At 39.6% G+C, this 27,702-nt stretch overlaps 1 protein-coding gene across 1 annotated transcript in view; it reads left to right on the top strand.

The window, feature by feature from the left end:
- The first annotated feature begins 1,381 nt into the window (after window positions 1-1,381).
- Window positions 1,382-27,702, top strand: part of LOC136865953 (nose resistant to fluoxetine protein 6) — a 108,161-nt gene continuing 81,840 nt past the window's right edge. Inside the window, exons 1-5 of the mRNA XM_067142516.2 lie at window positions 1,382-1,706; window positions 16,025-16,200; window positions 18,376-18,596; window positions 19,754-19,824; window positions 22,214-22,416. Of these exons, the coding sequence (XP_066998617.2) occupies window positions 1,418-1,706; window positions 16,025-16,200; window positions 18,376-18,596; window positions 19,754-19,824; window positions 22,214-22,416 (960 nt within the window). The 5' untranslated portion in view covers window positions 1,382-1,417. The remainder of the gene's footprint in view (window positions 1,707-16,024; window positions 16,201-18,375; window positions 18,597-19,753; window positions 19,825-22,213; window positions 22,417-27,702) is intronic.

The raw sequence follows: 27,702 nt of genomic DNA, 5'->3' as shown, positions 1-27,702 counted from the left end.
ACCATGAGAAGCAAACTATGGATATGTTACACATCACCTTGTATGATCCATCATCATAAAACCTTGAAAATTACGCAGATTCTAGTACATCCTACAAGGACGGAAAGATCTTCATTGGTGTAATCACATAAATTGGATTTTAGGGTACATACCTCCCCACATGGTTATGAGGGTGCTTAGTGGTTGTAGAAAGGATGTAAAGCAGAAGGCATATAAGTCTCTGGTAAGACCCCAACTAGAGTATGCATCTAGTGTATGGGACCCTCACCAGGATTACTTGATTCAAGATCTGGAAAACGTCCAAAGAAAAGCAGCTCTGTTTGTTCTGAGTGATTTGCTACAAAAGCGTAGCATTGAGTAGAGTGATGCTGCAAAGTTTGGGATGGGAAGAATTGGGAGAAAGGAGGCGAGCTGCTTGACTAAATGGTATGTTTCAAGCAGTGTGTGGAGCGAAGGCGTAGAATGACATTAGTGGACGAATAAGTTTGAGTGGTGTCTTTAACACTCGAACCGCGGCTGGGTCATTTGTGACCCAGCTGTTATTTCTTTTTTCCCTATCTTCTGCCAAAAGGAAAATAAATATTTGTATGGTTAATATTCTACATTAAAATACATTATGAGTATTAAACTTCCAAAAATAGCCAGCGAAGGTACTGATATATTCATTTGCTGTGTACACTTGATAAAACAGTCTTTTTCTTTTCTGAGTATAGAGAATAAGGAACTAAGAGCTGGGTCACAGATGACCCAGCCGCGGTTCTAGTGTTAAAAGTGGGAAGACCACAATATTAAGATACAGTTGGAATTCAAGAGAACAAACTGGGGCAAATATTCATTTGTAGGAAGGGGAGTTATAGATTTGAATATCTTACCAAAGAATATGTTCAATTAATTTCCAATTTCTTTGCAATCATATAAGATAAGGATAGGAAAACAACAGACAGAGTATCTGCCACCTGGGCGACTGACCTAAATGCAGATGAGTAGTAACTGATTGATAAAAAAATGAGAAGATATAGTACCAAGAAATTCTGAATACAAGAAAGATAGAAGCATCAGAACAAACACCCGTGAACACTTCAGAAATAGCTAAAGATACCTGGGATAGGGATATCTGCCAAACGCTGACGGAGATAACCAATAAAAATATGGTAATTTTTGCGCACAAGAACTACAATTCATGTAAATATGATGTCTGCACGTCACATTACGTCTTTTGTTGATAAAAAGACGTTAACTTGCAAATAAATGACGTTCTTTACCGAGATAATTAAGCACTTAAGACCACTGACTGAAGCACTACACCTGTGCCTGTGTTCTGATAACGATGATCTTTATCTCCGAGTGAGTAAGTGCTTACATATAAACGTCGAATGCTAGATTTGGCCAACAGTTGAGAGATATCCTAACAGCGAACATGGGCTGCTGTCGTCTCCTGTCGATTTGCTACGTGTTGCTGATATGTGGTCTATCATCAGGGCAAATGGGCTTGGAAAGGTCACCACTTGCATTACAAGCTGCTAGGAACAAGCTCGATCTTCAGAAACTTCTTGCTCACCAACTGACAACGGAGGATCTACTAAGGCTTGGGATTAATGAAACAGTGATCAGCAGCAGGAAATACGAAGGTGTGAAAGAACCTTGTAAAAGCCACGTGACTTTGTACGAAAATTCCTACAAATATGGTCACATGTGGGCCATGTATAGTAAGTATAATATTTATTTTACAGTGTCACTGATACTTTGATATGATGTGAACTGGAACCCTCAAGTTCCTCTCAGGGCTTGTGTTGGACCTCAAGGCTGAATGTTATATCTGTCAGCACATACAAATCCTATTAAAACTCCACTATAATTATTTTATTACAATTTGACCGAGTTCGATAGCTGCAGTCGCTTAGGTGCGGCCAGTATCCAGTATCCGGGAGATAGTGGGTTCGAACCCCACTGTCGGCAGCCCTGAAGATGGTTTTCTGTGGTTTGCTATTTTCACACCAGACCTATCTGTGTCGGTACGACGTAAAACAGCTTGCAAAAAAAATTACAATTTGCTTTACGTCACACTGTCTTATGGTGACGTTGGGGCAGGAAAGGAGTGAAAAGGAAGCAGCCACGGCCTTAAATACGGTACAACCTCATCATTTGCTTGGTGCGAAAATGGGAAACCATGGTAAACCATCTTCACGGCTGCGGACTGTGGGGTTCGAACCCATTATCTCCCGTATGCATGCTCACAGCAACGCGCCCCTCACCGCAGGGCCAACTCGCCCGATTCACCTCAAATTCTGTGGGATTCGAAACCAAGACGTTGAGTTTGAGAGCAGTGGGACAGGTACATTGAGTTTATATAGAAAATCAATCAATCAATCAATCAATCAATCAATCAATCAATCAATCAATCAATCAATCAATCAATCAATCAATCAATCAATCAATCAATCAATCAATCAATCAATTATTTACATTTAGGGCGGTCGCCCAGATGGCAGACACCCTACCAATTCTTTACCTTACATTTACATTTATTTAAATTGTTAACTTATCTCTTTTTTAAAATATTTTCAACGAACTTGGAAATTTAACGAACATTTCCATTGATAATTCATTCCAGTCCCTCACTACTCGTCCCACAAATGAATATTTGCCGCAAATTGTCCTCTTGAATTCCAACTTTGTCTTCATATTATGATCCTTTTAAAAGTTCCACTGAAGCTTTTACTTCTACTTATGTCATTCCACGCCAACTCAACACCGACAGCTAAAAATATACAGCATAGTCGAGCATCTCGTCTCCTTACTCCCAAGGCTTCCCAACCCAAAGTTTGCAACATTCTTGTTAACTCTACCCCATCGTCGGAAATCACCAGAACAAATCGTGCTGTTTTCCTTTGATTTTTTTTCATTTCTCGTATGAAGTAGTGCTGGTGTGGGTCCTATACGCTGGAGCCATACTCTAACTGAGGTCTTACCACAGACTTATACGTCCTCTCCTTTACATCCTTACTACAACCCCTAAATACTCTCATAACCATGTGCAGAGATCTGTAACCGTTCTTAACTACCTCGTTAATACGATAACCCCAGTGAGGTTCATCTCTTATATTAACACCTAGATACAACATTCACTTCAAATATCTCGTAAATCGTTAAAAGTATCTAACATCCATTTTCACTCCTAGTAATGATGCTAAAGGGCAATTTGAGGTATCTTTTTATAGGGCATCAGTACCTTGAGAGATAATGGTACAGTTTTGTTTATGAAATAGGAGTGCAATGTTTTCTGTCCCTAACGTTAGACACATTGACACCATTAGATGGCGTCTTCGGAGGGTCCGGTTTCGATTCCAGGTACTGCCAGGAATTTAATTTAATTTGTGGTCAAAATGGTACATGCAGCTCCCCTTCATTGGAGGGTGTGTCTTAAAACGGAGGAACAACCTCGGGAAAGGGCAAGGGTTTACTCTTTAGGGGGTTGTGATTAGTTTCAAAATGGGACAAGTACTTCTCGGAGAAAAATGTGTATCCTGAAACGGCCTTCGTTCGCAGATTGCGTTAAACACTATATTAGGAAATAATTGCTGTGTCAACCATTAGAACGTCAGAACTAAATAATGGCATTAGATTTACAATGCGATCCGCTTCACGTGATTTAGTACCCTTTAATGTTTTAGGTTAGAAGCCCACCTATATTGCATTCGTAGACCTTGAAAAGGCATTCCATAATACTGATTGGACGGAATTTTTTGATATCCGAAGGTCATCGAGATAAGATACTGAGAAATAAAAATTATCTGCAATATGTGCAAACGTCAGTTTTAAGTGATAAGATTCAGGGATATGAAAATAGCAGCAAAGACATAAAAGAGTGAAGCAATTTTTCCATTTGACCCCTTTCTTTTTCAATGTTTATGTAGATCATGCGTTAAAGGGACTGAAAGAAGAATTCGGTAGGGAAATCACAATGCAGGGAGAGGCAATCAACACTCTGAAATTTGCCAATGATTATTGTTATTTTATCTGAGTCTGCAGAAGATGTGGAGTAATTGATGAATGGTATGAACAGAGTCTTGGAGAAGATAGAGAGATAGACAGATGGATAGATACATAGATAAAAATATTTATTGGCGTAGTTAAGGTCATTCGGCCTTCTCTCACTCTAAACCCATTAGTATACATTAGAGTAATAATTAATACTATCGTAATTAATACGAGATAAAGCATCATCAAACACAATCAAAATATGTAAAATAAAAATTCCACCCCAGTGTGACATATATGCAACGGCAATAATAATAATTTTTTAAAAATAAAGTAATAATAATAATAATAATAATAATAATAATAATAATAATAATAATAATAATAATAATAATAGTGGCTTGTCATAGCACGATCAATGAAAGACCAGAAATGTGCATTCCCTAGTATTCTCCTGTAACGCTCTTTTATGTGGAACTGAGGTTCGTATTCCTCGAACGTCATCCGGTAAACGGTTCCATTCTCTTGCGGGAAACAACACTGAACGAGAAGTTACATGCGGCATGATTGATGTTTGAGCACTTTTATCTCTGTTAGCAACAATTGAGAACTAATGGAAACGTGAAGAAATGTATGGTGGGGACGATGTAGTAAGAACTCGGTGGAGGAAAGACAAAGTATGATGGTTACGACGAACGTGGAGTCGCGACCTCTCAATGTTTAGAACTTAACACGTGTTCATAGTTTCTTAAATCACATATTATATATCACACATGTTTATTTTGAGCGTGCTGTTAGGGAAAATTGTGGCCTCATTGAATATAACAACACAATAGTCAATATGTGGCATTATAAGTGCTTCGATTAATTTATTTTTAAGCTTTATTGGAAATATATGTTTATATCCAGAATATACAGCTGAGGAAACCTTTTGAGAGATATGTAAGTTATGTGCCGACCAAGTCATGCATTTTTCCATGATAACCTCGAGATTCTTCATTTGTGATACAAAAGGAATTGGAACATCCTGCCGGATTATTCTTTGCAACTAACGTTTAGTTATACTTGTCATTTGACTTTGATAAAGTAAACTCGTGTGCTCATCCTCAGGTGGTGCAGCTCTTTTCAGACACACCCCCAAGGGAGGTTAGCTGCATGTTCCATTCCAACCACATAGCAGCCCTGCTGCCATTCCTGAATTTCTGGCAGTACCTGGAATCGAACCTGGCCCCCCGAGGACGGCAGCTATTAACACTAACCGTTACGCTGCGGAGGCAGACACTTGACTTTGATGGCCAAGCAGGATACCATGCGGCTTTGTAGATTTCAATTTCAGGCCTTGCGCAGCTGAGCAATCACTAGCAGGCTGTAAGTCAATGTTTAGTATAAGTTGATATTTTACTGAAGGTCTCGTGCTGTAATGTCTGTGTAGAGTTGAAGGTAATCGGCGTACATATGGTATTTGAAATCTCTTAAATTTGATAACATGTCATTCACAAAGAGTGAGAAAAGAAGAGGACCAAGTATAGAGCCTTGAGGGACTCCTCTGTTCACGTGGCGCCACGAGGAAACGATTCCATTATTACCTGTCACACATTGTCGACGTCCGTGAAGATAAGAATACATCCTAGCAAGTACAGAGCCAGTACAATATGAATGTAAGTAAGTCCAAGATAAAAGTAATACAGTGAAGTCAAACGAATTCAGGTGATGCAGGAAATATTAAATTAGGAAGTAATGTCTTAAAAGAAATAGACCAATATTGTTTGTTGTTATTGTTAGTTGGATAGTAGAATAACTAACGATAGTAGACGTAAGGATGACATAAAATGCAGACTAGGCAAGCAAGCAAGTTTTCACTTCAGAAAAGAAAATAGCTTACTTCGAACATTGATATAAGAATTAGAAAGGTGTTTTGAAGATTTACGTATGGAGCGTGGCATTCTATGGAACTGAAACATGGAAGAAAACTAGCTCAGAAAGAAATACAATAGGAGTTTCTTAAATGTGGTGTTACAGACGAATTCTGAAAGAGATTGGGCAGATCGTATGACGAATGAAGAGTACTGAATCGAATTGGTGAGAGGAGTGCAATTTGGCGAAATTCGACCAGAATAAGAGATAGAATGACAGAACACATCTTGAGGCACCCGAGGCTTCTTCGTTTACTTTTTGGGAACGTGTAGGTGGTATGAGTAAGAAAGACAGGGGTAGACCGAGGTGTGAATATGACGTACAGATAATAGTATGTATAGGATGCTGTAGCCACGTAGAAATAAAAATTTAGCACAGAAATGGGTGGCATGGACGGACGCATCAAACTGAAAAAACAACAGTTTGAAAAAAATATTTCACATATTATATATAAAATCACGTTCTTCACTGCTCTACATCCTTGCTCCACTTTACATACAATATTTCCTTAAGTTGCCCTCTCTCGTGGCACTGAGTGTGATGACGATGCAACGGCATCATGGGATTTCCCCATCGGCGCGCTGCTAATAAATTTATCGTCGCATAACATTTGATTTCATGGATGTATAGTCGCGACTCTTTCGCCATTGTGTTTGTCTTCCCAAGACCTCTCTGCACAGAGTATAATTATTCGGGTATTAAATGTTTTTTCTTTTGTATCGCTCGAGACCTCCACTCAAAATTATGTAACGAGAGCAAGTAACTGAGCTCTCAAAACACAGGGCCTCTGAAGGAGAAAGGTTGTATCATCGCGATACATTTACCAATGAGACATTCAGCTGAGGACCCGAGTTAACTAGAGATTTCGGAATATCGAATGGATCACTTATAGATTGTTGAAAATTACAGGCAATATAAATGATGATTGTATTAACATCAGCTTCTCGTGCATTCAGGCTTGCGAGTGAGATGTTGTCAGATAAGAATTTGATATTAGTTAGGCAGCGATTTTATGACTACCTGTGAAATCAGTGACATTTACTCATCTACGTTCTGAAGAGATAAACTACTTATCTTTCTAGCCTTGATACTCAGGCACTCGTTGGTCGCCTTAGAGATGATCTGTGAAACATATATGGCTACCAAGTCGTTAGACACAACTTACGTATCTCATAAAATCATTTAAAATGTTTTCTCTTTAATAAATATTGATTTATTTTGAAGTTATATGTAATTTAAAATATAAAAGTCAGATAACCCGCGTGGGCGGGAAATAACCGCATGTTTTATAAAGAAGGCGCTCACATTTTCACTGAGGAAGGCTTCTCTTCATCCAGTGAAGAAATACGCAAAGCTGTCTTACCACCGGACATGCGACAAAGACTAGTGCAGACTTCAATTCTTCCCATCCTCGACTACTGGGACGTAACGCTTGTTGACGCAACTAAGGAACAAACGATGAAAGTACAGCGCGCTTTCAATTGTTGCCTCATATTCATTTTTAACTTGAGCTATGATGAGCATATAACTCCTTACTATCAAGAACTGGCTAAAACCTGACAAAATACGTAAAGAGCATAAACATTATAACCTTATTAATCTGGACTAAAGAAAGTCCGGATTAACAAAATCACTTATGAAATGAGCCGTTGTATATAATTAAAATCTCTGTTCAGTATAGGGAACCAATAGAGTAAATTATTATACATTTAAAACACACAAAGCTTATTTAGTATACAGTATATAATGGAATACAGTATTAGGCCCTACAAAATACATAATGACTAGTGCAGTACAGAATTAGAACATGGCAAGAAAGGTACACCTTCATTGACCACACTCCAGTCGCTTACTGGTTTGAGGAAACTGCTGAACTTTTGTTGTCTTCCTTTGAAATTGAACATCCTCAGCCTGTCTCCAGTCATTCCACCGGGTCAGAAATGGAATGAATGAAGCCCCCATCTAGCGGCGGGGACAGGAAATGTGCCGGCTGCCGAAGCCTGTCGCACTCCTCTGGGGCAATCATAAATGACTGACAGATGAAAGGAAATGATAATGGAGAGGGTTGCTGGAATGAAAGATGAGAGGGAAAACCGGAGTACCCGGAGAAAAACCTGTCCCGCCTCCGCTTTATCCAGGAAAAATCTCACATGGAGTGACCGGAATTTGAACCACGTTGCCCAGCGGTGAGAGGCCGGCGCGCTGTCGTCTGAGCCACGGAGGCTTCTCATTTGACATTAAATTATTTAATAATTAACACACGCAGATGCCTCAAATATTCGCAATATGCAGATATGTTGTCATCTTCAACGTATTTCAGACATTTCTTCATCGATCACATTTTCAACGACCTCCTCCTCCGGCGTTCGTAACTCAGCTTTATACTGTAATTGCATTTATGTATTCTTTCTTTCTTCGTTATGCCCATTCATAGAGCGCGTTTGAACTTGTTAGTTGGTTTGATGGTTTGTGCCTTCTTATCCTCCCAAAATCTCTTCATGAATGCACTGTGTTGCATCTTGCGTTCTGTCGACCACTTCCTACCAGTTGTCTTTTTTGGTTTCTCCCTAAATTTATGATTGGCTACTTTGGTTCTAAAAGCTCCACGATTTTCCATGATGTCGTCTGTAATATTTATTTCTTGGAGGTCCGCCTTAGTTTCTTCTAGCCATTTTATTTTGACCTTCTTTGAGTTGATTACTTTGAATAATCTTTTAGTTAGTCTGTCGCTGTTCATTCTGTAGATATGGCCATAGAAATTAAGGCGCCTTTTCCGTACGGCATCAGTAAACCTGTCGGTGAAGGAGTAGAGGTCCGCTGTTTTCCTCTTAATCCACATTCCATTTTCTCTCGTGGGACCATAAATTATCCTGAGAATTTTCAGCTCCTGCTTTTCAATTTCTGTAATTTTAGAGTGACCACCTAAGCATATGGTTTCTGGGCATATAAAGCTTCGGGCAATACAACTGTCTTGTAGTGTCGTAATTTTGCATTACGCGATATGACTCTTTTGTTGTAGTAATTCCACGTCAGTCTGTATGCCTTATGTAGTTTGGTGTTTCTTTCTACATTGGCACTACTGTCTAATCCTGATGGTAGTATAATTTCTCCAAGGTATTTGAAGGAGGGCACCTGTGAAATTGTGCCGTTTTCCATCCCTAGCGGAGTTCTTTTGCTATTTTGACGTAGATTTTCCATGTACTTGGTTTTCTCGTAGGATATCTGGAGGCTTTCCTTTGATGCTATATTGTGTAGTCTCTGTATGGCATACCTTGTTTCATCCTTGGTCTTAGTAATGATTGCGAGATCATCAGCAAATGCTAAACATTTCACATTGACTTTGCTTCCCAAATTTACGATGTTCACACCCTTGATATCCTTTTCCCACTCTCTAATAACTTTGTCTAGAACTAAGTTAAACAGAATAGGGGAGATGCTGTCACCTTGACGAACGCCCGTACATATTTCAAAAGGCTCAGAGATTTCTCCAAGGAATTTCACTTTAGAGGTCGTACTTGTGAGGGTCTGCTGGATAAGTGCCCTGGTCTTCTTGTCCACTCTGAGTTCTTCTAGAGTATCAAATACTGTCTGTCCACAGAGTCATACGCCTTCTTAAAATCCACAAAGGTGACGATCGTGCTGGCACTTCGGCGAATCCTTAATATCGTCTTCAAGTTCCATATTTGTTCTGCACATGATCGACCTTTCCTGAAACCCGCTTGGTACTCGCCAATCAGATGATCAGTCTGTTTTTCTAACCGGTTCAAGAGAGCTTTGGAAAGGATTTTGTATGCGATTGGCAGTAGAGATATGCCTCTATAGTTGTTTGGATCTGCCTTGTCACCTTTCTTGTGCAATGGGTGTATTAATGCACCCTTCCAATCCTGTGGAATCATTTCCGTTTCCCATATTTCTACTAGGATTGCATGAATTTTGCTTACAAGATCATCTCCAAGTGTATTATTATTATTATTATTATTATTATTATTATTATTAAAAAGCTGTCCGGATTAAGCGAATTCCTGACTAATGGGATTCGGATTATTGAGGGTCTACTCTAATTGTATTAATACAATTGCATGGTGTGAAAATGGGAAACGACGGAAAAGATTTTTACATACTCCTTATGTATAACTTTTGATATAACATCATGTCTCTGGTAAAAAGTCTGAGAGAGCTTGAGGTGAAATTAAAGTAGTAAATTTCAGGTCTGCGTAAATTCATTTTGTAGCCAAGTATCGTGAAATTGCAGCCAACCTCATAACGGTATCTTCTTTCTGAATTAACGGTGCAACTAAAGAAAAAGAGCTTCATGTACGTTTCTTCAATCACGTTCATATAAATATGCCACTATTTTGGAACCACCTTCAATCCACTTAACAGGTTAACATACGAATATATGTTTTTCTGTCTTCAACCATTCCTTGCACCACAATGTGCTTTTTTTCTATTGCGTTCGAAACAATTTCTTGTTAATAATAAGCCCACTAGATCTAGAACATTGTCATCTGTAGATGTCATGGCCCACTGTAACCAACACTGGTACACCTGAGCGTGTGGGCAGGCAGACGTGCAGAGGTTCGCCTGTACAGGTAGACGGACTGTGTGTAGCGGCCTCAATAAGCTACTAGCGCTGGATCTACTCTTGCAATTCCTATTCACACTTTATCTGCATATAACAATTATTTTACTGTCACCGGTTCCAGACTTTGGAATTCCTTACCAGTCAGTGTCAAGGGCAGTGACTCATTAACTGAATTCAAGAGATATTGCTGAGATTACCTGTTGAAAACTACTGTACACCTGAGTGTACAGTGTTTATCGAATCGTCAACTGCCTAAACCGATATGGAGAATATGTCGAAAAACAACCTAATGTATGTACAATCAGTGGGCTGTGTTGGTTGTATGAAATAAAATGTACACGTTTCATTTCAGGCTTTGAAGCCTTACTTCTTGATGACCCTTCGTTATTACCAATGATAACAAAACTAAAATTATTAATTAAATAGAACTCAATGTTGAAATGTTTCGTTTGAAGCCGTGGAGGAAAGCATGTGACAGGTGTAGGGTAGATAAAATTTCCATCTTTCTCCTGGAAACGATATATTCTTTTTGCAGCTAATATTTAGCTCGTGCAATAGACGTACAGTGACAATTTCTACAATATTTAAAAATTATTAATATTATCAACGGAGTCTGTTACTGACAAGGAATATTTATCATTCCGACGACGAGAAAGGCTAAAAAATCTAAGTCAAACGCCAAGGAAACCTTTCGGCGTAGTAATAAAGAAAGGTAAGTTAAAAGGAAATGATCGGTATTTTGGGTAATTCAGGTAAACTCAGCGTAGATTGCAGAGAATCACTGGAAATATGAAAGGACTATTTTGTAAATTTCAAGTTAAAAAGTTTCCTTTGTATTCAAGTCGCAAACAACCTAGTTCATAGGAAGGATGAAAATGATGACTGTGAGAAGAATGATAAACTACACTGTCATAAAGCAGCAGGAATAGATGAAATTACACCTGAGAATACGGAGGGAAGGCAGGGAGCAAGTGGCTGAAAAATGAATATCGTTAACCTGGAATATTATTTATTTATTACAATAAATATTTAGTTGCGCACAGTGTGCATGACTACAAGTATACAAAGTATTACACTGTCTCACAAACGTTTCTCAGAGATTCTGTTCTCAATTTGCACTTTAGTACATGGTATCTCTAGCAGAGTTCACCAGATCTTCTGCACTTACAGTCATAGTAGGGGTCATGGAATTGCTTGGTTTCACACAGTTTATGGTAAAATTCATGCACGGCGAGCCTTGTTAAATTATGGATTAATTCATAACCTCCTTGCATCCACTCTAAGTTAATCATTGCATCACTGAGGTAAAAATATTATTTATTTATTAAATATCCCATCAGTTTGAACTCCAGTGTACAAGAGACATACAGTTTTAATCAGTTTTTTTAAATTATTGTCCCTTGCCACAAAATTAGGAAACTAAATTCTTGAGGATGTGGTGAATGAACTTAATAAACTATTTGTAGAACGAGGATTTCCTAAGCAGATCGTATAATGACTTTGAAACTTCTACATTTCAATTTTTTGGTGACACTCAAGTTCGAATCTTGTTCTTCCAAGCATTGCACAGTCGAACAGTAAAGGGTCTACCGTTTGTAAAAATCCACAAAATCACAAGTAATCGCCTGAAATATTAATTTTGAAGCGTTCAAAGTAGCACTTAAATTTTCCATGGCTGCAGGGTAACTGAGTGAGAATGAATTCGGGCTCTAATGTTTTGCACTGGAGTCGGCTACATATATCGTTGAAAATTATTATCTTGTGATAGACTCTTTTGTGCTTAATGTCCAGAGGTTGTTCCACTATCTAATTACATGTGTTTGGATTTGGGCCTTTCTCAAAGCTTCGGGTTAATTTGTTGCAAGTGATTCATATGTTGGATGAGTATGCTGCATTATACGGTACCTTCTGATTAGACGAATGCCGTAACTGCTTTTATTTTAGCAAGGTAACAGAAAGGATTGCAGAAACTACCGTGGTGTGTCACTGATCAGTATACCAGGCAAGGTGATGACTGGCATTTTGTGATAGGAGGGTGTGATCAGTGTTTGGGAGTATATTAGATGAAAACTACCACAGTTACAGAACACAACGGGTAGGTCAGAACCACATTTTCTGTGTGCGCTAATCACCGAAAAAATTCTATGACAGGAATAGACGGTTATGTTCATGTTCCTTACATATAGATATTGTAATTTCTTCTGAGACTGCAGAAGATGTGGCGAAATTGCTGAATGGTATGTCATAGTCTAGGTCAGGTGTCAGCATTCAGCGACTTCTGCGTATGGGCGCACATTCGCAGCTCCGGGCTCTATCCGGGCGGGCAGTAGGTCATAGAGCAGCAGCTGCGAGTAGTGAGCATTGAAGTTACGTATCATGGCTAAGCAAGTTCAATGCAGCAACGTAGGTAAGTTGTATAGTCGCCCAGCTTCTCCGTGGAAGACAAATATTTTGTTTCTGCGAGTGAGGAAGGTGGATTTACATTTCTCTTGTGGAATGCAACTATAGTTGGAAAAAATATAATATTTAAAGACATTATAAAGCTAAATACGCGAGCAAACGTGACAAATTGAAGATGAACGTCTGAATTTACAATACAATACAATAAAACTCTTTATTGCCCACCCTAGTTTACACCATCGGTTACAGGCAATAAAGACCGTGAAATACACCTAAACCCAAAAACAAAACAAAACAATATAAACTAACATACTATTATATATCTTGTAAAATTTCTTACTATCTACACTAAAACTATTTACTATCTACTCTACTCATTTAGTGGCGACAGCACCGGCGGAATCCGTACCTTGTACTGCACCACCTTGCCTAAAACTATTGAGATGTCTCTGGCATGCGAGGAACACCTACCGCATGTTAGGACATCCCCTACCTCAATTCTAATGTACTAACACATATTCCACTATCTACAGCTAACTAAACCAAGAGAAAAAAGACACTGGCTGCACGCGGAATTCCCTAGTAAGGAGAGGACCATCCAACCCAGCACCGCTATCAGCCACTCCTCTCGGGTCAGATGTTACCCCTACCTATAGCTCGTGCTTCCCTCCTCTTTTGCGTGACGAATCGTTTTGGCGGTTGACCAGTCCATCATACGATCGGTCACGTTTTTATCTACTGCTCCGCCTATAATCGAGTCGTCTTAATTCATACCATCCCCCATCTTGATTCACTTGATCTTCTGTGAGCGGACATACTTCATCTTTCACCATGGGATGGGACTGTACCACCCTACCCGTCTACATCTTATACCCCTCGCCCCCTTTCATCCCAATCATCCCCTCTCACTTCTTCCTTGCCTGTGTTCATCTCTCTTATAATACTTATACGTTGACTTTTACACTGCTTGGTTATGTTCAACCACTACACCCTATAGTTAATATTTAAACACTATTTAAAAACGTACTTGTTGACAATTCTCCATATCCTTATTCCTCACATTTCTTTCATCTTTCTTACGTCTCTTATACTAAACTAGAAACTACTCCCTATTTTTTCCCTATAGTTGAACTTACATATTAAACCACCGAATTGCCAACAATCAAATCTGCCTTTTCCTTATTCCTCACTTTTCTTACCACTTATTTACATTTCTAAACAGTCCAACATTTTTAAACAGTCCAACAGTTCCTCTTCCTCACAGCCACTCATTAATTATTAGAATCTTAAATTTAAACACTATTTACAAACGTACTTGTTGACAATTCTCTAGATCCTTCTTCCTCACATTTCTTTCATCTTTGTTACGTCTCTTAGACTAAAACTAGAAACTACTCTCTAATTACATTATTTTTTACAGTTGAACTTACATATTAAACCACCGAATTACCAACAAATCAAACCTGTCTTTTCCTTATTCCTCCCATTTCTTACCACTTATTTATGTTTCTAAACAGTCCAACAGTTCCTCTTCCTCACAGCCACTCATTACTTATTAGAATCTTAAACTAAAGTTTACAGTTTCTTCTATTGTATTATACGAGATGAACGTCTGAATTTCATACAAGATTTGAAGGCCCGTAAACATATACGTTTTCTAATTAGTGTTTAGGATGTCACGTATTTTCCAATTTTAGTGCATTTCATTTAGTAAGATTGAAAGTGGATTTTAACGATAAAATACAGACAATTCGGTTGTTTAAAATATAATTTGTAAATTTTAATTTACTTTAACGCATTTGTTACGTTGGGCATTGTACTATGTTTATGATTTGATTGTGTTTATATACGTAATTCATGTACCGGTAGTAAATATTTCAGTTCCTATCAGTCTAAAATGCTTTCTCTATATTTTTGCATTTATTCCTCATTCTACTGTAAGTTACGTAAACTCAGCGTAAACGCATAGTTCAATGACGCAAACGCCACAGGTCGTGCTGTTGCGGGCAGACAGACCTCACTGCTGCTCAGTTGGATGCACCTTGGCTGCCCGCGCACCGACCCCTGGTCTAGGTGAACTAGTACCGGATTAAAATAAATAAGTTCAAACTAAAGTAATGAAGTGCAGTCAAATTAAGTCAGGTGATGCAGGAAATATTAGATTAGAAAATGAAATCTTGAAGGAAGTAGACGAATATCATTACGTGGGTAGTATAATAACAAACGATGGCAGAAAGTAAGGAGGAGGACATGAAATGCAGACTAGCGCAAGAAGGAAGACCTTTCTTGAATATAACTTGTTCACTTCGAACATTCATGCAGGAACAGTGACTACTGGAACGACATCTACGTCCGGCTATGAAAAACGAAATGGCGTATGGCTTTTAGTGCCGGAAGTGTCCGAGGACATGTTTGGCTCTCCAAGTTCACGTCTTTCGATTTGACTCCCGTAGGAGACCTGCGCGACGTGATGAGGATGAAATGAATATGAAGACAACACATACACCCTGCCCCCGTGCCAACGAAATTAACCAATTTTGGTTAAAATTCCCGACCCTGCTGGGAACTGAACCCGGGACCCCTGTAACCAAAGGCCACCACGAAAATCATTTAGCCATGGAGCCGTAAGTCCGGCTATAAATTAAGGAGACTATTAAGAGCGCTCCAGTGAGAAAAACGTCATCTGCGAGCTGCTCTATGCTTAGCAAGGAAGTGGAGGCAAATGTCACTGCGTTATAAGCATAACAGTCGACGACTTATCTATTTATTTATTTATTTATTTATTTATTTATTTATTTATTTATTTATTTATTTATTTATTTATTTCTTTATTTATTTATTTATTTATCGTGTGACTGTTAGTGCCGGGAGTGTCCGACAGCATGTTTGACTTGCTGGTGCGGGACTTTCTATTTCACGTCCATGGACAACCTACACGTCTGCATGTGGGATTATTACGAATATGATGAAAATGAGGTAGTGAGAGGGTGAAACATGGTGTCGGCACGAAGCCTACTCTTGTCGATTAACACCAATTGAACAGACGGCGTTGACACGAATTAACAAAAGTGTTCCGAGCATCAGAAATGTATTTATTGTTTTCATGTGTATTTAATTGATCTGAAAATGAAAATTCTTATTTTTCAGTGTACGATGCTTCCGTGAAAATACCAGAGAGTGTACTAATGGGAAGCTTCAGTCACTATGGGAATTTCGAGGAGTGTATCGATGTACGAGACGTGGCGGCGCCGGACGGGAGCACGTTCCATGGCCAACACTGTATAGCAGTTGTCATCATCACGCCCAATATAACAAGTAAAACGGTGAGTATCCAAAACAATAGGTGGAGCGATGTACGTAGTAGAGTCATTAAGTTCGCGGACTGGCCGTCTAGTGTCACTGTGGCGAACTACAATACCACAGGACCTTTACGTCACAACATTCTTCGCTAGTCTCAGCAAGAGGCAATTGCGTGCATACAATGTAAACAGAACCATTGTCTCTTCAATGAAGGGTACTTGAACGTCAGCGGTGGTTTTTGGGTATGTCGTAGTTTGAGCAAAAGAAAATTTCAAGTTTTGACCAAAAATTACACAAGTCCACTAGCGAAATATTTCAGATATAAATGAAAATATACTAGAATTAGTGAAGCACTTCAGGAATCCTAGAAACTCACAAATTAGTACCACTGAACCTGATATTTCCAAGATACCTAGACAAATCGAGTATTTCCAGAACTCCCCAAGTAGTCGAGCTGGAAGGATTCAGATTTGGGATACAGGACAACATTAGCGTAGGTACCTCGTATGCAAGAGTAAGCATTAATTTCGTCAGTGGTGATCTTGTTTCTGAAATCGATTATCCACCGTTTTTGTGGGATGAAACAATTCTTGAGTGTTGAAATTTATTTGAACATCAAATTAATCAATAAATGAATCATTGATCAGCGATCCGCGGTATGGGAATTCGCCCAGGTGGCATATTCCCTTTCAATTTTTGACGTAGCCTTTCCTTAAAGGATTAAAAATAAGTCGGAATTTGTTTAATTACTCCAGTTAGCAATTCGTCTTCCTATAAACGATAATTTACCCCAATTTTTCCACTTGCATTTCAACGTTATATGAGGGCTGTATACAAAGTATTGGCAATATTGATGGAACGAAATATTTATTGAAATAACAAGTACAATTGCATAAAATTCCTTCAGTCTAGTCACCCGCAAAGTCTACCGCCTTTTGCCAAATTTCGGGGAGCCATTAAGGACCTTTGCAAGGCGTTCTCTATAGATTACAGCCCTGCGCGGAGTACAGATGCCACGTCAGGAAATCGGCGGCCTCGGAGGGGTTCCTTCAAATTTTGAAACAAGCTGAAGTGACAAGGATTCATGTCTGGTGAGTGCGGAGGGTGTTCTAAGACATCAATATTTTACCGTTGCAATAAGAGCTTAACATTGTTTGCGACATGATAACGTGCGTTGTCATGCAAAACGATAGGCGGTCGTCTCGCAATGAACGTGGGCGTTTACGCTGCACAGCCGGAAGCAAATGCCATTCCAGAAATCGGCAACAGTAACCACTGTTGAAGGTTTGTCCCTCAGGCACAGCATTCTTAAAAATAACACCCTCGTCCACAATCAGTGTAAGTTTCACGCGAGTGGGTTCCTTTCGGAATGAATGTGGACGTGTCTAACTTGGGTGACGCCATTCATTCCACTGATTCATTAATTCAGGATCGTACCCACTACTCATCAATGGCGCCAAAACGCTGCAGAAACAGGTCTCCATCGTTGGGCGATTTTTTCAGTAGGACTCCAGACAGTGCATACCGGTGCCATTTATGTACGTCGGTGAGCTGATGTGGAACACAACGGGTCGCAGTTTTCATCACGTCAAGACATTTCGTTAGTACGTGCCACGCCGCTTGATGACTGAGACCAACTTCTACTGATCATTCCGGGAAACTCCATTGATGGTCTACGGAAACGAGACCATTCATGATGTCAATCTGTTCTTCAGCAATGGACGGCTGACCTGTGCTGTACAAATCTGGAATCTAATTCTGACCTGCACGAAACTACTTGCCCCATCATGCAACCGTCCTCCACGGTAATACAGTCTCACCACAGAGTTCACGTAATCCTCTATAACATTCTGATAAATTTTTGCCACGGGCTACCTCGATTTTAACCTACGAACGCTGATCACCGTTTAAAAACATGCTTTAAAAAGGTGTAATTGAATCTCTTCATTTCAACGCCACACAACAACAACAACAACAACAACAACAACACTCCGAACTGTATTCCCATAAAATTTCACACTATACACCGATAACGAAGCCTCCTGACCGCTCCCATATCCTATTTGCGCATGCCCGATCTCCTGCGAGTGTCCCGACTACGTTGCCACTAGTTTATTTACATCCCTCACAAATAACTGTTGTGTGATGAGGCAGTCCCTCGTAATTAATAATTTGTTTCTGGTGTCTTCTATCCATAGACGGTGGCCGCTGCTGGTATGCCGCCCCTCATGCTGGGTGCGTGTGTGCCCTCCACGTGCGATGGTGAGGACACAGCGCTCATTGTGAAGGAGGATTTCTCGGAGAGACTGATAACAGTGTCACCGCTGTTCAACTATGTAGATGTAACCGTGGCTGTACCGGATTACCAGTGTCAAACCAAACAGGAATTGGAACTCGACACCACCGACTGGCTTGTCACGTGAGTTATATCAGGTGTATGAATAAGATTTTGCCAGTTTTGAGGTAATTAAAACAAGTACTTTTCAATGAAAATTCATTTTTTTTTTACTGAAGCTATTGGCTATCGGCATCTACACACTTCCCCCATCTTTCACGTGAGGTATGAATACCATGCCAGAAAAACTGCTCGTCTTTTGCGGCAAACCATTCGTCGATCTATTTTCCAACTTCGTAGAAATTACGGAAATGCTGCTCTGCGAGTATGTGCCACATTGATGCGAAGAGATGATAGTCAGATGGCGCCAGGTCGGGTTTTACGGCAGATACGGAAGGATGTTCCATCCAAGCGATTTCAAAGTGTCTTTCACTGGTTTTGCTGTGTGAGACGGCGCATTGGCGTGCAACGAAATCACATTTTTACGTCTTCTGCCCCATCCTGGTCGTCTGTCGATCAATGCGTAATTTAAATTAATAATTTGTTGGCGATATCGTTGTGCATTAACGGTTTCGCCGGGCTTTGCCTACAATTTCTCGTCTTCGCACTTTTGTGGTCTATCACAGCGCGCACTGTCTCTTACAATGAAATCACCATATTTAAATTGTCGAACCCGTGTCTCATATATTCTAATCAATGACGCGTGCTCACCATATTTTTCTACCAGCAAACAATAACTTTTCACAACCTTTTTCTTTAGATTAAATAAGAAAAGGAGTGCATGCTGCAAGTGTTCTTTTTTCAGGCACAAACGTCGACATGGTCACTGAACGATACAACATAGACGCTAGTGTTTGACTGACTCAACTTGTGTGCATTGCCGGGTTAATGTCAGACGAACAAACTGACGCTTCGTACTGTTCACTGGTGCCATGGCTTAGTGAAGCCGTAAAAGACTCATGCATACCCGTGGTAAAGCACCTTTGTACGAGAGTTTGGTACTTTGGGTGACATCATATGGGGAGATATATATGTTTTATGTGTTAACGTACGGGAAAATTGAAGAAAATTAAACAAATATTTATATTTTTCATTGAAAAGTCCTGCCCAGAAAACAGTACATCAAATCAAACTGGGTCCAACCTGATGAGATAACATCCGTAGCCTTATTACATTTTATTGTTTATAGGAGTCCAAGAGAGAATGAGACTTTAATAGATGATTCCATTTCTGCTTTACAGGACTTTACTCATTGTCGTCGGTGTGTTAGTGATTCTCAGCACGGCTTACGACCTCTTTACTCTACATTCAGGTAAGTGTTCTGTCAATTCTATAAGTTATAGCACTGTGGTCATCAGGATCATTTAGAAGTTATATCACTTACATTATTTTAAAATACTAATATTTATTATTTCCTTGTCATCTCATGATAAACCTCCACGTGAAGCCAGACTTACCTTACCCATGAATAAGGAAACAATACCTTAAGTTACCTTTTAAGTAACTCACTGTTGAAAACATTCTAGGGATATGAGCTACGATTATTGGTAAATAAAATATGAGAAAATATTCCTTATTTATTCTTAAAAATTAAAATTATTTTATTAATCACCGTTATCCTTTCGAATAAATTAGCAGTTTGCATTTCTCTACCATTACGAGCGCTAATGTGAGTCAATGCATTGTTTCACTTGAGCACCACTACGAGCGCTAATCTGAATCAATGCAGAGTTTCAATTAAGCCCTTATGACTACATCCGGTGTGGACAATTTTCACAAGATCAAAAATTCCTGAGGGTACTGAACCAAGGAACACGTTACTGAAATAATTATATAAATAAGTTAATTTGGCTAGGATTTGAATCAAAAGTAGAAAGAGTAAATAAACAACTGATTTTATGCTCTTTTTCAGAAACTGCATTTAGGTACGAAGTAATTTTCTAATTTTTTAAAAGTTTGATAGCGCTATCCAAGACTCACAATTTGAAACATTTACGGGCGCTCCAGCCCTTCAACTTTTAGCACAATTGACGAAATTTCTTCATTTTTTTAGTATGGCCACCCGTTCTTCGTCTGCTAAGACATGTCTTCAACATAAATAAATGCATTTGAGAAATAGAACAGATGGCAGGGAAATTGAAATTATTTGGAGGTGGGGGAAATTCGACCTCGTAATCTGCAGGCCTACGGGCTGAGCAGCGGTCGCTTGGTAGGCCAAGGCTCTTCATGAGCTGTAGTGCCATGGGGTTTGGTTTGGTTTGGGGGAAATTCGAGTGATGGAGTTTCGACTGCATTTCAAATAAGAATCTTGTGTATGTTAATTATAGAGAAATTTAGCCACCCTGTACAGAAGTTGTCCAGGATATTCCACTAGGGCTGGAAAGAAGTGGGACTGATGATGAGAAAATCTCTGTATTTGAAGGCGAAACTGAATGAAGTTGTGGAGGTTGTCCTTGTCCTTTTCTGTCCTGGTCACGTCTTCCTATTTGTCCGTCATTCTCTCCCTGATCTGTCATTGATTTGTCATACCATTTTTCTTTTCATGTTCTTATCTCTGTATACAGGCTGGTTGTACATTAGTTTCCTAATTGTTTACACTATCCTCAGTATTTAGAGGTATAATCTTCTTTCTCCCAGGACCTACTTTGCCCTTTGCAAATACTCTTCTCTGACGGGGCATTCTGAACACGAAATAAATAATTCAAGTTTTCATATAAACAACAACAAACATGGAGGAAAATAACTGAATAACGTAATGTGTATGCAGAGCTACAGCATAAATAAACAAAATTCCCAGCATAAGTTATGGAACTGTTATAAACAAGATATTACATGGTAAATAAATTCAAGGAAAAAATGGTAGCGTGGCACGTAGACACAGGGTGACTTAAATTACCATTTTAAGCCCTTAAAAAGGACTTTGAAAAAAAAAACACTATTTTATTCCCATAAATAAGAGTTCAAACTACCATAAAATGAAAAAAAGGAAATTCGAACAATTTCATAAAAACTGACTACAGTCTTCCCTTAGACCACGGCCGTTTCTTTCCCCCTTTTCTATCCCATCGCCAGCAGAAGACCTAACTGCGTCGGTGCGACGTAAAGCAAACTTAATAAAACGAAGCACACACTCCCAACACATGAACCGCAGAAATTAACCAATGAAAGTTCAAATCCCCCAGGCCGTTCGCGTATTAAGCCTATGGCCCCCTCGCACCGATCAGTACGCTAGCCATTTCGCCATTGAGACTGAGTAGGTGATGGACATGAAATCAAGTTTTATCCCTCCATTTCAACTGCAGGGTCTGATGCCAGACTGAAACAACTACATATTTAACATTTCTCAGATCCATGCCTTAAGTTCATTTTTAAGAGTGAATAAAAACTATCACTGGAAAGTCTTCTTCATTCATATTATAATACGCGCGTTATTCACGTTATCTTTAATTTTGCTAATATGTCTCGATACCATTTCTTTTGCAGTACTGTACTTTTAAGGAAAGAGACACATTCCAATTTTGCAGTTGGTTCGCCTTGGTATCATATCGTCCAATTACTAGTTGAGATACTTCAAGTTAAAATTCTAAAGTATCATTCGAGTCACCCTACATGACATAATATCACAGAGAGGGTTAACAGTGGTGAGATGGGACACTGATCTCTTCTGAGAGATGATAAATTGATTACGATGTATGTTCCAGAATCTCGCATCAACCTTCTACTCGCCTTCTCAGTGTACACGAACGGTTCGAAGCTCTTCGCGATGTCGACTTCTAGATCTGGAAATACCATTCACTGCCTGCACGGGATAAGGTTCTTCAGCATGGCGTGGGTGATACTTGGTCATCGCTATGGAACTGCTCTCTACATGCCCAGTATAAACACTGCCAGTTATACCGAAAACGTGAGTATCTGTTTATGCTATACTTCTTACTAGACTAACAGCAATGAGTATTGTTATACATCTGCGGGAATAGAACCCAACCACGACGTGCACTGAAGCCCATCTCAGTTTAATTAGTTTTGTTCTTTCCGCCTCTTGTAAATCTTTTCCCCACACTCAAAATAGTATGGAAACTGATACTTTACCGTACTATACCTGGTTGAACTCCACTTCACAGTAAGGCAAACTTGGATAGTCAGAGACATCATGAATAACGGAACACAAAACTTAAGCTTGTTGAATTGTTTGTGCGTCTGATTGGAGCATCATGGTTTCGTACTCATCTACATAAAAATTGCGTCTCTTCGTACATAGGTCAATTAATCAAGCAGCTGTACTATTTTAAAAATACTGACTAACGTACAGGTTAATCTATTTCCAACATATGAATATCGCATTTATCAGAGTATGTCGTGGGTTAAGGATCAATATCACGTAACGGACAATGCTCAACCTATCCTTTATTTCTCTTAAGACTGGTCATGCCTACTAGCCACATATAGAGTCCATCAGAAAAACCTTAGTTGTGTTCATTTTACTAAGCTTCTGTGTAAAGGAGAGTACGTTCTACTGATAGAGTGCGTGAATATTGTACATCATGCAAACATTCATTCCAGTACGATGTGGTAAGGCTTAAAACATTTACAAAAATGTTTCAACAAATGAACTGTGCATGAACGCAGGAAGGAAAAGGAGCATTTCTTTAAAAGAGCTCAAATATTAAAAACAGATAACCTACTCTGTACTTGATCAGTCACTGTTTTAAATAAAGTATGTCAAACCTAATCAAGACCCGTAATTCCTGCCCACTTAAACAGTCACTCATGAAAATCACCAAACGTTACCTTGACGATAAGTACCTCAATGCAAGTAGAATCGACTGAGATTCCTTTTTGTTAATGATGCTTACGTTGCAAACTTAGTACCATCTGTTGAGTCTGCCAAGTAACACATGAAATATATCAGAATAGCCCAGTCGCAGTAGCTAGAGGCAGACAATGTTACCACAACAACAATACTGAGACTTGCTGACACAAGATCGTTGGCATTGAGACATTGCGTTGAAAGAATTTAAAACAATGGGGAACTCAGAAGTTTTTTGCAGACGGCAAAGTGGAGGATAAGTTTATCACAGCTGAGACTATTTCATGACACATGCAAGGTATAAATATTAAATAGAAACTATTCTTCTTGCCTGATACTGTTCAAATGGTCACCTTTCTGCGTACGGTTGGTCAGGAAATATAAACTTTTTAAATTGCCAGGGAGCACATCAATTGGTCATACAATGGATTTCGTGAGCGGCGACTGGTTTGGAACAACACTGCTCCAACTGAGTGGCAGGCTTTATTTCGTTTTCAGCATTCACCAGCTGCTATAACCTCCCAATAAAACCCTGAGTTTCTCTGTGTAGAGTTCGCACCAGTCATAGGCGGTGTAGCTCATTGCTACATAAGTGTGGTGTGAGACCCTCTATTGAGTACGACTGCGGTTAACAGGAGGAGGGGGGGTGACCATCCGGCATATCGTCACTGAACGCCCATGAAAATCATTGTTGGGGCCATTGGAAAATTTTGTATGGGGTACTATTGAGACTATTAAGTGGTTAGACAATTTTGATTTAATTTTGTGAACTCTCCATGAGCTTGGTTGAGTGTTTAGTGTTTTAGTTTGCTCTCTTGTTTGTCATTCGTTTAATATTTGTATGTATAACACTGTGCACTAACAATGAGTTAAATTAATAATGAATCCAAATATTCTTACCATCATAAAGTAATACCAAATATTATGGGATTACACTCCTGAATGTACGTTACTGATACGGCAATACGAGCACTCACACTGTTCACCCAAAATAGTAGATAATATGGAGAGTTCTGCCGCCACCGCCACCGCAGGGCTCCCAGGGGCCCGCTCCTCCGCCTCCGCACTGGAGGCCTTCCCAGGGGCCCGCTCCTCCACCCGCGGGAAATTTGAATTGGTAAACAAAGCCACGTACTTTTTTACAGCTATCATCGACAATAACGCATCGCTAACCTCACTGCTGCCATCTTGACGGGCTTAAACCTCAATGCTGCCAACTTAACCTCACTAGCGCCAGATTTGAATGGGTAAACAAATCCACGTGGTTTTTTGACAGCCACGTGCTTTTTGAGAGCAATCATCGACAACAACGCATCGCTAACCTCAGTGCTACCATCATGACGGGCCTAAACCTCAGCGGTGCCAACAAAACCTAACTAGCGCGAGATTTGAATAGGTAAACAAAGCCACATGCTTTTCTGCCAGGCACGTGCTTTTTGACAGCTATCATCGACAACAACGCATCGCTAACCTTAGTGCTGCCATCGTAACGGGCCTTAACTCCAATGCTGCCAACTTAATCTCACTAGCGCGAGATTTAAATGGCTAAAGAAATCCACGTGCTTTTTTGACAGCTGTCATGCTCCATCTCTAATCAACAGAGCACCGTGCTGCACTCTTGCTGGTTATTCCGTCACCTGTCATCCACCATCTTGCATCGCAAACCGCAGTGCTCCACTCTTTAGCTACTTACCTTTGTGGAAGGCAATTTGAAAAATGCTTTTTGACAGCAGCCATACTTAATCAACAGAGCACCGTGCTGCCCTCTTTAGGTGCATACCTTGAAATGTGGTGGCGGATAATTTGAAAAATGCTTTTTGACAAGCATCCATCTTTAATCCACAGAGCATCGCGCTGCCCTCTTTAGCTACTTACCTTTGAAATGTGGTGGCGGAAAATTCTATGTGCCCTTGCTTGGAAATAAATCCACGTACTTTTTTGACACCTGTCTTCCGCCATCTTTAATCAAGAGAGCACCGTGTTGCACTCTTTAGCAACTTACCTTTGAAAAGTGGTGGCGGTAATTTCAACGTGCTCTTGTTGGGAAACAAATCCACGTGCTTTTTTGACAGCTGTCATCCGCCATCTTTAATCAAGAGAGCACCGTGCTGAACTCTTTAGCTACTTACCTTTGAAAATTGGTGGCGGTAATTTCAACGTACTCTTGTTTGGAAACATTTCCACGTGCTTTTTTTGACAGCAGACTGCTGTCATCCACCATCTTTAATCAACAGAGCGTCGTGCTGCCCTCTTTAGCTACTTACCTTTGAGGCGGACAATTTGAAAAAATTCAATTTGACAAGCTGCCATCTTTAATCAACAGAACACCATGCTGCTCTCTTGCGGGTAATTTCTACGTAGCAGTTGTCATCCGCCATTTGCACCGCTAACCATAGTGCTGCCCTCTTTAGCTACTTACCTTTGAGGCGGACAATTTGAAATATTATATTTGACAGCAGCCATCTTTAATCAAGGGAGCACCGTGCTGCCCTCTATAGCCACATGCCTTTGAAATGTGGTGGCGGCAATTTTTAAAAAAATTATATTTGACAAGCTGCCATCTTTAATCAACAAAGAATCGTGCTGTACTTTTTGGTACATACATTTAACATGTGATGGCGGATAATTCCGTCAGCTGTTATCCGCCATCTTGCATAGCTTACCTCAGTGCTGCTATCTTTACTGTACTAAATCTTATCGTCGTAGTGGTGGGAAATTTAAAATCTACGAGCTTTTTTGACAGCTATCATCGGCCGTCTTTAGTTATGAGAGCGCCGTGCTGCTACCTTGCGGGTAATTCCGTCCACCGTCATCCGCCATCTTTAATCAACAAAGCACCGTGCTGCACTCTTTAGGTATATACATTTAACATGTGGTGGCGGATAATTTGAAAAAAGTTCCGTTAGCTATCATCATTAAACATTAGTGCATTCGCGAAACTAACTTCTCATCTACTATCTTGAAGGAGACAATACGACACCTCCTCTACCTCCTCCTCCTCTTCTACCCTTTCCTCATCCGCCTCCTCCTTCTCTGTCAAGGCATAGCTTTATCGTATACGCATCGCAAAGGCAAGAGTGTGCAGCGACAACTTTATTGTGCATGTTTAGACTTGCGGATTACAAATGAAACATAACAAGACTAAAATCGATGTTGTTATCTTCAACATGTGATTAGAACATTGATTGATGTGTTCAGATCACTAACTAGAGCCGAACACGGTACAGCATGTGTTTAGAACATGTCAGGGGATACCTTTGTTCTAAGAAGATCAGATTGAAACTTAACGAGACTAGAATCGATGCTGTTAACTTTAACATGTGATCAGAACATTGATTGATGTGTTCAGATCACTAAATAAGTGAACAAGACTTGATTCGAACACGGTGCTCGATACAACATATGTTAAGAACATGCTAGGGGATACCTTTGTTCTAAGAAAATCAAATTGAAACATAACAAGACTAGAATCGATGCCGTTAACCTCAGCATGTGATCAGAACATTAATTGATGTGTTCAAAACACTAAATGAGTGATCAAGACTAGAATCGAACACTGTACAACATGTCAGGGGATACCTTTGTTCTAAGAAGATCAGATTACAAAAGTAGTGATTAAGAATAGAATCGAACACTGTACTCGATACAATATAATGTTCAGAACATCGATTTATGTGTTTAGAACATGTCAGGGGATACCTTTGTTCTAAGAGAACAAAATAATAAGACTAGAGTACTGAACAGCTTGCATAAGATAGCGATTGTTATAACCTCGTTTTCCTCTTCCTACTCTGTCAAGGCATGGCTTTATCGAACATACAACGCGATCTTATGCATATTACGTAGCTAACTCGCTCAGTAAACGAAATAGCAACACTTTAATGATTTGCCTAGTGCGAAAGTCATAAAACCATACTGTATAGCTAACTCGCTCAGTAAACGATATAGCAACACTTCAAATGATTTACCTAGTACGAAAAACCATACTGCGCAGCTTACTCGCTCTGTAAATGATATGGCAACACTTCAAATGATTTACAAAGTACGAAAATAAAAAACCATACTGCGTAGCTTACACACTAAGTAAACCATATAATTTCAATGATTTGCCTAGTTCGAAAATAAAAACACACTGTGTACATATCGCGTAGCTAACTCGCTCAGTAAAAGATATACAAATCAAAAAACATACTGTGTAGCTAACTCCCTCACCGCACTGCTAACACGCTCAGTAATTGCAAATACACTAATATATGTCATGCGAAAATCAAGAAAGCACACTGCGTAGCCAACTCGCTCGGTCACTCGCTTAGTAATTGCAACACGACTAGAACACTGATACACGTTACTCTAAACACACACACGGACAAAAATGTTGCGAGA

Source organism: Anabrus simplex, chromosome 3, assembly GCF_040414725.1.
Source record: "Anabrus simplex isolate iqAnaSimp1 chromosome 3, ASM4041472v1, whole genome shotgun sequence".
Classification (NCBI taxonomy): domain Eukaryota; kingdom Metazoa; phylum Arthropoda; class Insecta; order Orthoptera; family Tettigoniidae; genus Anabrus; species Anabrus simplex.
Note: the sequence above shows the minus strand (reverse complement) of the source record. Positions and strands in the feature narration are given on the sequence as shown.